This window comes from Durio zibethinus, chromosome 25 (assembly GCF_047325235.1).
Source record: "Durio zibethinus cultivar Kanyao isolate XHJ-2024 chromosome 25, ASM4732523v1, whole genome shotgun sequence".
Taxonomy (NCBI): domain Eukaryota; kingdom Viridiplantae; phylum Streptophyta; class Magnoliopsida; order Malvales; family Malvaceae; genus Durio; species Durio zibethinus.
Window position 1 is genome coordinate 19,039,318 of NC_143186.1, and position 18,228 is coordinate 19,057,545.

General features: G+C 27.5%; 1 protein-coding gene and 1 pseudogene across 1 annotated transcript; both read right to left on the reverse strand.

The window, feature by feature from the left end:
- Positions 1 to 10,361: 10,361 nt before the first annotated feature.
- Positions 10,362 to 11,565, reverse strand: LOC111276432 (putative long-chain-alcohol O-fatty-acyltransferase 5 pseudogene; annotated as a pseudogene).
- A 4,986-nt stretch (positions 11,566 to 16,551) lies between these two features.
- Positions 16,552 to 17,766, reverse strand: LOC111276431 (putative long-chain-alcohol O-fatty-acyltransferase 5). Its single transcript, XM_022862164.2, has one exon. It carries the CDS (start codon positions 17,690 to 17,692, stop codon positions 16,601 to 16,603), a length of 1,092 nt encoding a protein of 363 aa, XP_022717899.1. The 5' UTR covers positions 17,693 to 17,766; the 3' UTR covers positions 16,552 to 16,600.
- Between the last annotated feature and the right edge of the window lie 462 nt (positions 17,767 to 18,228).

Genomic DNA, 18,228 nt, shown 5'->3' on the forward strand with positions numbered 1-18,228 from the left:
GTATAATACCTTTTTATAAAAGTTTAAATTTTGGGGCTAGGCATTACCGTCGGATTAACTGAAGTCAGTAAGTATGACATTAAAGATTTGATGTCAATCACAATAAGCACCCAATGACGACTGTAAAATAATAACAATGATATACTCAGATTACGCATCGTATTAGATTTGGGTAAGGTTAGAATAATTATTTGTATGAATATAACTTACTGCGTATTATATGGGAGTAAATAATAATCAGTCTATCTTTTCATGTATTTAATCACATGATTAGCAAGATAAGCGATTGTGTCACTCTGCTCATTAATGAAGTTGGGATTAACCAATCTAAATATGATGGTTAACTGTCCCCCTTTGAGTTATCTATATAGGAAGCTGCATGACAACAATCAACAATACTAGTTAGTATTACACCATAATAGATTAATACACATTGATTGTGCATATTGTATTTATAAGCTAATCTCATACAAGCAACAATATCAACGGCTGATAATTCATCCAGTTCACAAAATTTTTTAACCTCTTCCACATCACTGAAAGGAAATTATGGTTTATCAAATAACCTTTCCTTAGACTCAATGGTTATGAAGTTTTCTCTAAATAAATGCTCCACTGAATAATTAGATAACTCATCCATGGTAGCCTGAGCAAGGGTTATACTTTGAGTCTCAACATCCTACTACAATATTTAATGAAATATAAGTATTAAAATTAAATTAATAAATATAATAAACAAATTAATATTAAACTTATAAACAAAATCATACATTTATAAACAAAATCATACTTTATGAGTGGTAGTGGAGGTTAGGTTCACTGCCTGACTTGCAACGAAAGCTTATCTTACGTGGATGATGCTATCCAACTAGCCTACTGGCATGCTATGCTGCATTGCTACCAATATGGCCTCAAAAGCAGCGAGTCTTTGCTGTTGCTAATTAAGGCATTACTTATGATCATCAAGTCGTTATTGTTGTTGCTCAATGATTGCTTCATATTATGCATTTGTCATTCACGAGATTTTGGGTTGATTACTAAAAAACTTTGATGGCAAGACAAATTTGTAAATGATCTATCTTTTCGTAGATGTTCTTATTTTCAGACATCCCATTTAAAAACTTTGGTGATAGAGCTCGCTAATTCCTATTAAATTTTCGTAATATAAGAATCAGAATATATGAAATGAATGTTCATAAATATTCATTAATGAGTATAAAATAAGTGTGCGAATACATATAAGCTCATACTTTATATTTATATATCCCTTTCTTGCTATCTAATGGTGTTATTGTTGTTTGGCCCAAATGTTCTGTTGGTTTTCTTTGATTTTCTACAAAAGAAAAAAATTATGTCAATCACATATGAAGATCAAAGGATATATTACATAAAGACTTATAAATAATTTTTTTGATAATGGGTTTGTGTACTGAAAAATCTTTTGAAAGTCTATATCGAACAAAATTTATCCAATCTTCAACACTTATTACAACTACATATGACGCAAGTGAAATAGCCAATACATCACCTTGATCAGTCAATGGTAAAATATATTAGGTTGTCAGTCTACTTTTAAAGTCTCTGAATGCTTTTCCAGCAGATTATAACACAATCTTTTTATAGTCAATTGGGATGTCGAACCATTCTTAAATAATTTAACACAATTAGTATGAATACATTGAATTTCAATTAAATGACCATTTAACAAATTTTATAAAATAGTTGAATAAACATACCACAATCGACTGTCATATATCATCAGAAACTCATCGTCAATTAATGTATGTAATTGAAATCCTATTACGAACAACGGCTCTAATATGAGTAGCCAACTTAGCAGCTAATTCAGACATAGGCTACCAACTTATATTGAAGTTAACGTGAATTTTTGCGTCACTCACTTTAATTTATTTATTTAGGCCCCTTCTTTATCTTTTTTGGCCTATAGGTGTGTCTTGTGCATGTTCAATAGAAAGAGAATTATGCTCTTCAAAGTCTATAATACTTACGATTTTGATCATAATTATATGAATTAGATAAAATGATTGTCTAAATTTAACACTATACGTAATTAAATACAATCAATATCATACTACGTACAGAAACACCATTCAGCAAACCAATTAACAATATGTTCAAAAACACCCTTCAACAAATCATTTAGAAACACCATTCAGTAAATCATTCAGCATACGATTTAGCATACCAATATTATACAATACCATTCAGCAAAACAATATTACATAATACCATTCGACAAATCACAATATTTAAAGAAAACTACACAGAAATAACATATATGCAATGAAAGGTGCTTGGATGCATATGTAAATAAGAATGAACCGAAAAAAATACCTCTATTGAATAATATAAATAATGCTATAAACAAAAAAAAATAAAATCACACCTGTAAATAGAGATGTGCGCGCCATTGATTTGTTGAAGGTCGGTGGCGACGATAAGGATAAAGAAACTAAAGGTTTGATAGAAATGTGTTTATGGGTTTGGTTTGGTTGATTAATACAGCTTTTAATCATTCTCTATACTAATAGTTTATGATTTCGATATTCAAGACAGGGGAATGAATATAAAAATGATAAGTGAAGGCATTTTTCTAGAAAAATACTTTCAATAATCCTCTTAAAATTTTAGTTGGAGATTATTAAATGTGTTTTTTACTAAAAAAATGCCTTTAGTAATCCAAAAAATAATTTTCAAAAGAAATTATTAAAAGCGTTTTTTCTCAAAAAATGCCTTTGATAATTTTGAACAAAAATTATTGAAAATGTTTTTAGTAAAAAATCACATTCACTGATATTTTCGTGATAAGAATTGAGGGAATTATTGAAGGTGTATTATGCAAAAAACTCCTTCAATAAATTCTTTCAAAAAATTATAGCAAATTAATGAAGGCATTTTTCTAAAAAAAAACACCTTAAAAAATTCTCTTAAAATTATTGAAGGTATTTTATATTAAAAGATGCCTTTAAGAATCCCAAAATTTTTTAAAAAAAAAATTATTGAAGGTATTTTTTTAGAATAAACACCTTCACTAACCATCTTAAAATTTAAGTAGTGAAATATTGAAGGCATTTTTCACTAGAAGATGCTTAATTAAAAGAAATTAGTGAATGCATTTTTCACTAGAAGACACATTTAATAATTCCAAAAATTTTTAAAAGAAAATTATTAAAGGCATTTGTTCTCAACAAATGCCTTCAATAATTATGTACAAAAATTAAAAGGAATTAGTGAGGACATTTTTTTAAAATAAACACTTTTACTAACTATCTTAAAATTTGAGTAGTGAAATATTGAATGCGTTTTTCACTAAAAAATACCTTTAATAATCTTAAAATTTTTTTTAAAAAAATTATTAAAGGCGTTTGTTCTAAAAAAATACATTTAATAATTATGTACATAAATTAAAAGGAATTAATGAATGCATTTTTTTTAGAATAAACGCTTTCACTAATCGTCTTAAAATTTGAGTAGTGAAATATCGAAGGTATTTTTTGCTAGAAAATACCTTTAATAATCTCAAAATTAAAAAAAAAAAAAATTACTGAAGGTATTTTTCTGGAATAAGTGCCTTCACTAACTGTCTAAAAATTTGAGTAATGAAATATTGAAGGCGTTTTTCAATAAAATATACTTTCAATAATTCCCTTAAAATTATTGAAGGAGTTAATGCAAAAAATATCTTCAATAAATTCTTTAAAAAATTAAAACGAATTAGTGAATGTATTTTTCTAGAATAAACGCCTTTAACAACCGTTTAAAATTTTAGTAGTGTAATATTAAAGACGTTTTCTATAGAAGATACCTTTAATAATCCTAAATAATTTTTTAAAAAAAATTATTGAATGTATTTTTAATAAAAAATTGCCTTCATTGATATTCATAGATAAAAATGAAGGAGTTATTGAAGGTGTATTATGTAAAAAATACCTTCAATAAATACACTATAAAAATTAGATGAAATTAGTAAAGGCATTTTTAGGACGTAAATGCCTTTAATAATCTTAAACAATTATACTATGACTATGTTGAAGATACCTATAATATTTAAAAAATATTTAAGAGAAAATTATTGAAGGCGTTTTTCTTAGTAAATGCCTTCAATAATCTGGTCTAATAAAATTATCCCCAAACTTAATGCAATCAATCACTAACTTCAAGCTTCATCTTCATTATTTTACTATTTCTCTTTCTAGATCAACTACAATTTACTTTTCCTTTCCTTCAGCTTTTAGTATTCGAGCATTGTCTTTTAGAATTTTATTTTAACTATTCGTTAGTTATTTACTTTAGCTTTTACTTCATTCAACCATTCTTTTAGCTTTTGTAATTTGTGATTTTCTTTTTGATTTAAACAATTTTCTCCAAAATCCACTTTTATCAAATACCCATTTGTAACCCATCATCCACTTCCATTTCCCTTTCATTTTTTTTTTTAGGTTTTTTTTGTACCTATTTTACCTTATTTTAATCACAACTACAAATACTCTTGGATACTGTCTATGTTAGCAGCAGAGTTTTAACATTTATAATATCAAGTAGTTGATAACATACTTCACAATAAAGAGTTCTGATATTCTGTAAGTACTGGTCTTGTTATTATCTTTTGTTTAAAATATAGTAAACTTAAGTATTTTACATGTTTGTTTTCATATAAATTATTTATATACATTTGGTTTGATAATCTAATAAGTACTAAATGGATAAGAATTGAATGCAAAAGTCAAGATTAAGTCAAGAGTATAGAGATGGAGTGAAAATTTTTTTAATTTTACATTTGAGAATACAAGTGAAGATAATATGATATTATGCCCATACGTAAAGTGTGCTAATATCGATTGGTAAATGCGTGAAGTTATTTTTGAACATTTAATTTGTATTAAATTTCTCTCAGGATATGTTAATTGGTATTTTCATAGAGAGTCTACCGTCAAGGTCTTCCACTAGAGTTCTTTTAATTTTAAGGACTCCTTAACACCAACATGATCCTTTTATAGCAGAAAATATTGAAGGCATGTTGCGAGATGCTTTTAACATTCAGAACCAACATTTTCATAATTTTTCTTCCCAAAATGATGGATTTAATCAATCCAGTATTGAAATGAATGAATTTGATGAACCTAAGATAGGTGTAGGTGACCAACACCTAGAGGAGAAGCATCAAAATTTTATAGGTTGCTTAAAGATATGAATGAAAAACTTTATAAGAGATCGGAGCATTCAAGGTTCTCTTTCTATGTTCATCTTTTTCACTTGAAATGGTTATGTAGATGGATGAAAAACTCTTTGACTTTATTATTAGAATTTATGAAAGAAATATTTTCTTTTGTAAAATTTTTTTAATCTTGTAAGGAATTAAAGAAGATGATCAAAGATTTAGATATCAGATATGAAAAAATTTATAGTTATCCCAATGATTGCATGTTGTATTGGGGTGATAGAAAAAATCAAGAATCTTATCATTTGTGTGGTATTTCTCGTTGGGTGGACAAAAACTCCCATGAAAGGTTGAATGAGAATGGTGATGAGGTTTGTGTCAAAAAGAAGCCTATTAAGGTTTTACGCTATTTTTCATTAATACCAAGACTTTAATGACTCTTCATGTCTTTTAAAACTGTAAATTCAATGAGGTGGCATCATAAGAAATGAACGGATGATAGATCATTGAAGCATCCTAAGATTCTTTGGCATGAAAATCATTTTGTTTTAGGTTTTTTAACTTTGCATCCGATCCTCAAAATGTTATACTTAGACTAATATCTGATGGATTTAACCCATTCAAAATGATGACTATTTTTTATAGTACTTAGCCAGTTGTATTAATTCCTTACAATTTACCACCATGAATTGCTATGAAGCAACGACCATTTATATTGTCTATGATAATTCTCAAAAAAAAAATTTGGATAATGATATAGACATCTACTTACAATTCTTATTAAAAAGTTAAACTAATTATGAGAATGAGTTGAGACCTATGATGCATAAAAAAAAAACTTTAATATACGTGCTGCTTTATCATGGATTATCAATTATTTATTTGTTTATGCGAATTTATTTGGTTGAAGTACAAAAAGTCATTATGCTTGTCCATGTTGTGCTGCACAGACATGTTCGAAGTGGTTACCTAATGGTAAAAAGTTCTATTATATGGAATATCATCGATGGTTAGATGATAATCATCGATTTAAATTCCAAAAACATCTTTATGATGAAACTGAAGAGTTAAGAAGATTGTCTTTACCAATTAGTGGGTCTAATATCATATCAAAGTTAAAAGATATCAAATTCACTTATGGAAAAATATGTCCATCAAGGAAAAAAATAAAGGATATCTTTGAATGTGTCTGGCCTTATATTATGCACGTTAGTGATACTAATACTCAAGTTGGTGATCTTGATGTTCAAAATGATGAAGATAACAATGAAAAAAATGACCCCAATGAGTCTGAGTTATGAAAAAAAAGAAGTATATTTTTTGAGTTACCTTATTAAAAATATAATTTATTACTCATAACCTTGATTTGATGCACATAAAGAAGAATGTTTACAACAATTTTATCGAGACAATTCTCAATGTGAATAGAAGATCAAAGGATGACTTCAAGAGTTGGTTTGACCTAGTTGATATAGGGATTCGCCTTAACCTTCATCTGAAGTTACTTTTTAATGGTAAATATCGATTGCTTGCTGCTTGTTTTAGGATTTTTAAAGCTGAAAAAGATGTGTTTTGCAAAGTTTTGAAAAATATCAAAGTTTTGGATGGCTATGCATCAAATATATCGAGATGTGTAAATCTTAATGAGCAAAATTTTTTTTCATTGAAGTCAAATGATTATCACATTTTGATGTAAAACTTACTTTCAATTATTTTACGTTCATCAATGTCAAAGTAAGTCACTTCTGTGGTAATTGAATTGAGTAACATATTTAAATCTTTATGTGGGAAATGTATAAATGTGGAAGAGATTGACAAACTTCAAGATCGAGCAGTGATTACTTTATACTATTTAGAGAAAATTTTTCCTTCTAACTTCTTCACATTATGATGCATTTGATTATCCACCTTTCATATAAAGCAAAAATCGGTGGGTTGATTTATTATCAATGAATGTATCCTATCAAAAGGTATTATTTGTTAACAGATTGATTAGATTTTTATTGATGATCATGCCACTCTAGTTAAAAAGATATATGACTAATGTTTTATGCGATAGGTTTTTGGGAAGGTTAAAGTCTTATTGTCACAACAACACTATCCGAAAGGTTTTATTGCTAAAGGATATTTAGCAGAAGAGTGTATGACATTTTGTTCTCATTATTTGGAAGATGTTGAAATGAGATTTAATAGACCATCGAGAAATGTTGACATCCAGCATACTAACTCTGCCTATAGTTATCTTTTTCAAAATTTTGGATAACCAATAGGCAAATTTGAAATGATAGAGTTAGATGATAAATCTTGGGCACAAGCATATCGATATGTTCTTTTTCACCATGACTCAATTGAATAATTTTGCAAGTAAGTTTTTTAGCAAGGAAATTATTCATTATATTAAGCATAATTTATTGTCTTTTTTATTGTTAATACTTTATCATGATGCTTTGTAGTGAGTATAAAAATAATTTGAGAGCTCCTGCACATTATTGACGATCAAACCCTCAAGAGCTTGATAATTTATTCGTCGAAAACTTTCATGAATAGTTAGAAGCAATTGTAAGTAATGCCATACTTTTTATTATGAGAAATCTACATAGAATATTTACGGTATAACTAACATTAATAACATATATATTTATTCCACTTTTATAGGTTTGGAGTGGAAGGCTTGTTAGTGAAGAGGTGAAGTGTCTTTCACAAAGTTCGAACAGGATTGTGAAACGATACAAAGGTTTCATCATCAATGGATTTAGATTTCACATTAAATCCCATAAAAGATTTAAAAGTACACAAAATTCAAGAGATATTATTATTTCATCAACCACTAGCTATGCTAATGCTAGGGACACAAACGCTTTAGAAGAAAATACTGATTATTATGGTATGATTAATGACATCATTGAGTTGGATTATTATGGCAAGTGGAAAGTTATCTTATTTCGGTGTGATTGGGTTGATGTGAATAATGCGAAGGGTATTAAGAAAGATCAATATGGATTTACACTTGTGAATTTTTCTCGATTAATTCACACTGGACAACAACTTATCGATGAACCTTATATTTTTTTCATCTCAAGTCAAATAAGTTTTTTATTTTGAAGACCCAAAAAATTGGGTTAATTTGTTATTCTTCGAAACATACATAGAGACTTATTTGATATGGCGTTAGATACCAGAGATGATGTTGAACATGAACTGAATGTTATCCTTTTGCTGAATAAAACTTGAATGAAAATATCTCCAATACCTATGCTCAGTGGGTCCGTAAATATATTATTGAAGACATTTATGAACTATGATGGATCATAGATTATGATTTCTTAACTTCTTAATGTCTTTATATATGTTCTAAACTAATATCTTTTATATATTTGCTTTTATGATACAGGTAAGCTATAATACGAAAGAGTAGATTGAAAGGAATACATATCAAAGAAATTAATTTAGAACCGTTTGCGGCACCTATTGATATTGGCTATAGACTGAATCCTTTGGAAGGGAATGGACATACTGTCGGATCTAACTCAATCACTTCTAACCCTTTAATTGATATTGGATCTGGTAATACAGGAGGTCTAGGTTTAAATAGTATCCTGTCAATTGATTATGCTTTAAATTTGAATGCAGGTATCATATACCCTATATTTAGAATTCGATTATAATGATAAAAGTATTGCCATTTTACAAATTTATTTTTTATTTTTTATAGTTGATAACAATGGTTAACGGGGGATCAGAAGCCAAACAATTTTGAAGGAATTGGTTGCACTACCTCCAAACGATCGTATTGTAGTGTTTGTAAACTTTGATAGGCAACCAATTAGTGAAGATGCTCAATTGTTGACTGGATTTTTAGGCATGCTTGCTTATAATGGAATGAAATTGCTTATTCATTATGAAACATGGCATAAAGTTCCAGTAGAAGTTAAGACCGATGCTTTAAACTTTATTGAGGTATTAGTATAATTAATTACATATAAAAATATAATTATTTTACATTTTGTTTACTTATTCAAACTTTTCTTGTTGTATTATTACAGTCAAAATTTATACTTGAAATACTAACTTCATTTATGCTTAAGTCCTTGAAAAAAATGAAAAGATTATAAACATAATTTGAAAAATAAATATTTTGATCAAAATACTACTGTAGAGGCGACGATGAAAAATCTATCACGTAATGTGATTAGATGACAATATGAATAATTAGTTAGATTTTGATTCTCAATAAAAGAAGAGGTACTAATTTATAACTTTGTATAGTAGAATGAAATAATAAAAGTATTTTATGCTTTAAGTTAGTAATATTTGTATTTCTATCATATATGCAATTATTTTTTATGACAGAAAAGAGAATAGATTGGGATTAGTAGTGGAAAGCAACAAAAAGAAATAGTAAGTTTATGATTTTAAACTTATTCCAATGAATGAACTTTTTATGTTATTAAAAGTTTAATATACAAATTAATAGTTATTGTTCTGTTTTAATAGTTTTGATAGTTTCAATACATGATATTAAACTTATCGAAACTTTTGAACTTAATTGACACAGATGATATATATGAAAAAGTTATTGTTTATGTTTATTTAGGTAAAAATATAAATTTATTGTTATTGTAGTATTTTAACAGTTTAAGTAACTTTAATACTTGATATTAAATTGTTCGGGTTTCTTCATTAATCATGCTTCAATTGCTTAATCAAGCAGGTGTCTTAATCAATTGACAAAGATACGAAGGAACATTCTGATAAATATGAAGAAATTAAATGGCCAATTGGGAGTGACATAGATTGGAGTCACAGCTCACAACAAGGTGTCAATGGATATATATAATCTGATCATGGCAAAAGCACTAATGTCAGTTATAATTAACAGCTGAGAAATAAAAAAAAATGCAGCATTTTTTTTTATTTCTCAGCTGTTAAGTTAGCCCAAACTCAGAGGCGGCGCTAAAGGCGGACAGGCAGAGACCACGGTCCCCCCAAAATTATTTTACCTCCTTTGTTATATAATAATAAATCCCATCTAATTACCACTGTAATGCCGTCTTTCCTTTTAAAATTATTGTTTGTCCCTTCTTTATCAATTTTTTACCTTCGCCTCTGGTCAAACTGTTCATATATTGAAACTGTAAGAAAAGAGGAAAATCAATTTGCATTTTGGAGGCTCATCCACCGATGTTCAAACAAAGTTAAAACAATTTTTTTTTTCCTGGACAAGCATTTTCATTGGATTCATACAATTAGTCATAGGATAGGTAGATAGAATATAGAATTTTTAGTTCTAGTGATCAAATTTCAACCTCGACAAGCTCGAATATATATAAAAAAAATTATGCTGATCCCTTCAAGAACTCCAGAAACACATTGAATTCTTTGATTAGCTTTTCATCTATACCGTTTCTCAAGAGTTGTGTATAAGACAACCAACCAGCAGTCACTGCTAGATTTGCCAACGCCAATGGTCCCGAAATCGTCCTGTGAAGCCGAAATGTCTCCGTCGCCACCAATTTTTTCTTCAATACAATCTCCATATCTACAAAAATTCCTTGTAAAACAAAAAACCAAGTCACTTCCCACGTAGGATTTTCACGAGTTATATGATAATAAATCAACTCATGCATTAAACCCGAAATGACAAATGTAGCAAACACAGCCGGTAATGAAGCCCATCTAGATCCAATTATACGTGCAGAAACACTTCGTAGAGGGTTGTATATGGTCGGACGCAACGCATCTGAGACCCTAAGGTTCCACCTATGGCCCCAGAAGTCTTGCAACGAAGTGGCAAGCAAGGGTGCATTGAACTGTGGCTCGAGTTCAACCCCGAGAAGGATCAATTGAGCTGGAATTGCAGCCACAGCTAATAAAAACTGAATCGTAAGATAAGTATGGAAGAAGTAAAGGGTTAACAAAACATGTTTGTGAAAATATTTTTTATAGTTATAAGAATGAAACAGCAAAACTAGCAATGTAGCTTTAGCTGCAGCCTCTAGGATCATACTAGGAACTTTGAGGTCATTTTCCTGACTTGGGTTTTCACCATTTTTTATCTTAGCTGAGGTTTGTTTGACTTTGAATGGAGAACAAGCTGTGAGGATGAAAAGAAGAAGCTTCTGAGGTGGTGGTGATAAGGGGCCTTGATCAAAGGCAAATGAGAGAAGCTTGAAATTGGTTAGCCAAGAAAGGCAAAATACAAGGGGGGCTCCTAGATGGAAGCTGTAATTGTTAAAGGGTAGAACAGATAAGAGAGTGACGATAGGGAAGAGGGAGAGCAACCTTGGCAAGCCTTTTGGGATCTTTGCTGCAATGTAGTAAGAATAGGATATGGATGGTATTGTCAAAAGCCATAGCCTGATGAAGTTCTTCAGTTCATCCTCCATTTCTAAAGCTTGTTTTCTTCGCTCTTCTTTAGTCTTTTAACCCACCCAAGATACACTCCTGTTTGATTTGCCATTCTACGATGAAAATATTCGTATTTATAACAAGTGACATTGTATGTTTTTTTGGTAACCGCCGTAAATTGGGGATAGAAGAAAAGGTAGTTACTAAAATTTGAATTTCATATTTATTGAATGTTACTTTTTAAGTTATAAATTAATTAAACTAAACTTCGATTCAAATAAATAATATATTTTTATTTGTAAATTAATTCACATGGTGATGAAATAAAGTTTTTAGAAAATGGTTTCCAATTTAATTTTTAACATTAAATTATATTTTTTATAATATTAATTAAACCCAATATTCTTTATTGTGTTTTGCTTATAAATTTATTTATAATGTTGCATGGTAAAAAAAATGAAAAGAAAAACAAAAAAAAAAAAAAGAGAGAAAGATAAAACATATAATAAATGTGACTAGGCGAGAACCAAACAAAAAATCTTAATAAGCATGTATAATTAGTTTAGGTTAGGGATGAGAAAATAACTTGTATCTTACGAGTTTCGATCTACTCTGATTTTATAGAATCAAAATTTTTTTTTAAATTGAAGATTGGGTCAAGTTTTTTTTTTTTATTTTAGATTGGGATTGGGTCTAAATCAAATTTTATTTAATATTATATATATATATATATATGTATTATATTAATAAAATTATTAATTAATATTTTAATTTAAGATATAAACTTAATAAAAATATTATATTTATGTATAATGAAAATATAATTTATATTAAAAAATAATATTTTATAAATATTATATTAAATTAAATTTATTAAATTAATTTTAGGTTCATTACGAATTTAAAATATACAAATTGAGTCAAATATGAAAAATAATATTTTAATAACGAATCAATTCACTTATAAGTATTAAGGTGTTGAGTAGAGTGAAAACTCACCCCGACCTAAACAATTGTTATCCCTAATTCTAGTTGCTTGTTATTAATGACAAATTATTAATGCATATTAAGACTTTTTCTTGATTCCATAGCATAAATAATATTTTAAGTTAATTTAAAATTTTTTATTGAAATACAAATTAATTTTAAGTATTATAAATAACATTAGCATGTATAATAGTTTTGTATATGAAAAAAAAAACCTTTTTGGCAAAATAAATAATATTTATATAATTAATTATATAGTTTTGATGAATATAGTCTAAACACTGTTTAGATAAATCATCTTTCATAATAGACAACACATATATATATATATATATATTAATTTAATAAAATTTTACTTACAAAATTCTTAGAGATAGATATAATAGGTGAAAGAATGAAATAAAAATTAACATGTCTAATTTTATTACTTACTTTTAATATGTCTAGTTTTATCATTTATTTTTAATAAATAAATATATTTGATTTTTTATTCATTATAATTCGAAAATTAAAAAATGATTTTTTCTTGCATATAATGAAAAGAAGAATAAAGGCATAAATTTTTCTTAGTTAAAGAAGATTGTTTATTTTTATTACTTCATATTTTATATTTTATTTTTTGTGTTAAAAAGTAGTTAAACCATTTAATTAGTGCAAGCTTTATTTCTCATTATCCCTATAAGATCATCTTCCATAAATCTAAACAAATTATTAGGAAAAATTAAAAATTTAAAAATTTAAAACTCTCTAAAAGTAATTTACTTCATTTTTTTACAAATTTGAAAAAAATATATGAGTATATTTATTATAATGAAATTGCTTAGCATTTAAAGTGTTAATACTCAATTACTAGATAAAAAATAAAAATTTTCTTGTATGAGCCTTAATTTAGTAGGGACAAATATAATCACAAAGATTTTCAATAGGGTTAAAATTTTGAATTGTCAAAACTTTTGAAAAGTTTTTATAATAAATCCAAAAGAAATTTATAAACTCAGTGGGGCAACTGTCAAGTTGCAGATCTTAATATATAATATAGAGGGGCCAATTAATAATATATAGTATATTTTATTTTTTTTAAGGTGTATTTTATTATATTTATTAATATATATAGACAAACAATATATTAATAAAAACATAATAAGAGTATAAAATTATATTACTATGATAATATTATACTTTTAATAATAACATGATTTATAATTAATTGTTAAATTAATAATTACACATAATTTTTAATTTTTTTTACAATTTAAAAATGAAATAAAAAATATGAATAAATCAATCATTAAACATTTTATTAAAACAAAAAAACTAAATATACTTTTAAAAGAATGAAAATGAAAATTTGAGAATTGAAGTTTGGTGTTCTATTAAAACATTTTATTAAAAAAAAACTAAATAAAATACAAATTTATTTTTACATGTTAATCGAGTTCAATCGAATGAGTTCGAGTAATTCAATTTTTATTTTGAATCAAATTTAAATTAAAAAAATAAAATTTGATCGAATTTAAGTCAAATTTTAAATTTTAAATTTTGAATCGAACTTAAACTTAATACTATATCGATTCAAACATAATTAATTAAATCTTTATCAATCCTTATCCAAAATTCACAATATGACGTTATAAATAGAAAATGAAGTACAAAATTTACTATTCACAAATTTTGTTTCTCTGCCAGCTATGTTCCTTTAGTACATGAGAGGTATTTTGTTTTACAGGTTATTGGTGACATTTAACAAGAAAAAAATGGGTGGGAGGTGGATGAGATGACAGATGAGAAATTAAATGGGGAAAGGGAAAGAGAAAAGTGATTGGAGCATAAAGGGTCAAAAATTTATGATTGGAACATAAAGGGTCAAATGTCAGAAATTTAGTCACTTTATTATTATTTATTTAAATTTAGTTTATAAAAATTAATCTGAAAACTTAAAAATACAAATCTGAAAAAAAAAAAAGTTCTGTTTGGTTAAAAAAATATTTGTTGTTTTTATTTTTTATTTTTTTTCTGAAAAAAGTTTTTTTTTTTTTTTTTTAAAAATGTATTTGATAAATAAAAATAAAATTTATTATATAAAAATATAAAATAAATAATAATTATTAATAGCATCTAATTATAAAGATAATTTATATTTATTAATTAATAGCTTTCAAAAATATTTAAATATAGATCAATTTCTTAACTTACAAAATACCAAAAAAAAAAGTGTATTCTTTATTTTCATAATTAAAAATATCTTTTTCATATTTGAGTCCATTATTATTATTATTTTTTTAAAATTTATTTTTATTTTAAATTACCTAACAGATTTTCACTTTTATTTTTTAAAAAAATATCTCTATTTTTTAAAACCAAACCTTACCTAAAATTCTCAAAATCAAACTATCAGACCTCCAAGTCTTTTCTATTGAACCCTAAAACCCTAATTGAAAATCCCTCATCATACCTTTACTGCCACTTACGGCAAGAACGTACCAGGACCACCAGGACGTAACTGTTTGGTCCCCGTTTATTCTACGGCATTGACGTGCCGGTGGTTCCATTTCTCGAGGCAGGACATGAATGCTGGGTTGACGTTGCTTAGCACCAAGGTTTTCAGGCAATTGAAATGGACGGTTGGGAGTTGGATATCCAGTCGGTATTAAATTAACGCTATTTGTCCACCTTATATTTCCTTTCTTGATCAGACTTAGGACATTCAAGTTAGTCCAGCTACCAACTACTCCCTCATTTGAATAGTATTGATTTTTATAGAATATATTTTTTTTAAAGTTTGATTTTAATATATTTAATATGAAAATTAATTTTTTTATAAAAATTATAATTTTATGATTTTTAACGTCTAAAAATAAAAAAAATATCATAAAAATAATTTTAAAATATATAAAAAAAGAACTTTAAATATAAAAAAAATGAGATAGAAAGAGTATTATATATTATATATAGTATATAATATATAATATATATTAACAAAGAATCAATCTTTATGTTAACTTTGAATTTGCAAATTACAAATGAGACCGTAATTTTTTAAAATAAGACCGTAATTTAAGAATAAAAAATTTATGAATATTAAATTTCAAATTTATTAAATACCAATCAAAATAAATTTCGGACTCTTTTCAAAATTTTTTTTTTTATCTCTCGTAGCTAGGAAATTTTGTAGTTTTGGGCCAATTAGGCCCAACTAATTTGCTTTGTTTCTGAACTTTTGGGCATAATACTATTCTTCCTGTTTGAAGCTCCCTTTTGTTAATATTGCAAGGCTTTTTTTTTTTTGGCCCAACCTGATTCTTCTATTTCTCTTTCTTAGACCTCTAGCTATTTTGCTTTGATTCAAAACTTCTGGCCTTTTCTTCTATTTCCTTGTTTTGGGCCTATTCTTTTGCTATTGTTTTTTTTTGTTTTTTTTGTTTTTTTTGTTTTTTTTAATAATTTGGGCTATCTATCTGTTTACATTTCTAAAAAATGTAGAAAAAATAAACAAAACCATTAAAATATTCATTAATCTGTCACACACTTTTTTTTCACATTAGCTCAGGATGATTTAACTAGACATAATAATTAACAATTAAAATATTTATTAATCTGTCACACACTTTTTTTTTCACATTAGCTCGGGATGATTTAATTAGACATAATAATTCTTATATTTTATCGTTTAAAATATTCGTAATTCAATTTTTTATATGATATATAAAAATTATGTTATATATTTTTTATTTTATTAAATATATTTATGATTTTTATTAAAATTTTAAATTATATCATTTTTTATATTATTTTTTATTTTGTATTATTTTTTTAAAATTCCTAATCCAAACTAATTAACTTAGATTAAATTAAATAAACTAAATCTATCATATTCTTTTTTTTTATAAAAAAAATCCTAATCTAGAGTAAAAAAGGATTACAAATATTGAAATCAAACTTGTTAAATGATATTTTTTAAAAGTGATTATATAAATTAATTAAATTAAAATTTGAATTTATAACTTTCTTTATGCCATTTACGATGATTATTGGTGCAATCAAGGGAATTTATTATTTAAATAATAAGCAAAAATAAATAAGATGCAATTATAATGAAAGCACATCCTTGACAAAGTCCACCAACATATTGTATTCCCCTATGACCTTCTCATCTGCTCTACTCCTTAAAAGTTGTGGGAAAAACAACCAAACACCGGTCACCGCCACAAATCCCAAAGCCAACGGCCCGGAAACTGCTCGATGTAACCTCCATTTCTCCGGCACCACCTTCTTCACCGCCACCTCCACGGCCAAAGCAACTCCTTGTAAGATGAAAAACCATGTCACCTCCCATGTAGGATACGCACGAGTCAAATAATAATAAATCAACTCATGCATCAAACCCGAGACAACAAATACAGCAATGACAGCTGGCAACGAGACCCAATTTGCTCCAACTATACGAGTAGACATACGGCGTATAGGATGATATACGGTAGGGCGTAGAATACTTGGAACCATAAGGTTCCATCTGTGACCCCAAAAGTCCTGTAAAGAGGTGGCAAGGTAGGGGTCGTTGAACTGTGGCTCTATTTCAAAGCCAAAAATGGCTCGAGTAGGAAGTGCAGCTAAGGCTAGGACAATTTCTAGCTCAAGGTAGGTATGGAGACAGTACATGGCTAGTATTACATTTTTGTTCAAGTGTTGTTTGTAGTTGTAAGAATGAAAAAAAATAGCCAATAGTGAAGCTTTCACAGCTAGCAAAAATGGCTTGGGCACATGTGACATGCTTTGCCTTGTTTTAGCAAAACCAGGTGATTTTTCGGATGGTATAGCTTCGTTCTGACATGGGTTTTCATTTTTCTTTATGTTTTGGTGATTTTGTTTGGTTTTAATAGGGAGAGAAGCCATGGAAATGAAATGGAAAACATTAGGTGGGAGGGGTGAGAGGGGGCCTTGGTCAAAGCAAAAGAGAAGGAGCTTGAAATTGGCAAGCCAAGCAAGGAAGAAAGCAGTTGGGCCACAAAGATGGAAGGAGGAGAGATTCAAAGGGAGGATGATGAGAAGGAAGAAGATTGGGAGCAAGGAAATAAGCCTAAAGAGGCCCTTTGGGAGTTTTGCTGATATATAGAAGCAATAGGAAAATGATATTATAGCCAAGCTCCATACCTTGATGAAGTTTTCAAGTTCAACTCCCATTTTTTTTGCTCCTTTCTCTTGCAAATCCTTTGCTTAATTTCTTCTATGTTTGTTTGAATTTCAAACTTAAAGGTTTCAAAATTATTTCTCATTACAAAGATAGCAGAAAAAACAAAAAAAAAAAAAAAGAGCCAATAATGTAGAGCAGAAAACAAAGTGTAAATCAGATCTTGAAACAATAAAAAATAGTTTATTAGCAACTACTATTATGAGATTGACTATAACAATAAGATAATGCAAATGTAGATACCCAATTCAAATAAGATAAGTTGTTTTATTTCAACTTAAATGTTAATTTTTTTTTTCAATTCTCAATAATAAAAGTACATTTGAACATGTTAGTTTAAGCCCCTTAAATGCTGGTCTAATCATGACGGGACCACACATCCAAACAAAGCATTAGGCTTAGAGGTAATCAAATGGGAGAAAAGTTTTTAGTTCGTCTCAAAAGATACAATTACAACTTGCAATTTAATTATACGTCCAATGCATGTGGGACTTGTGCTATTTATGCAATAGCAATAGTAATATTTCCT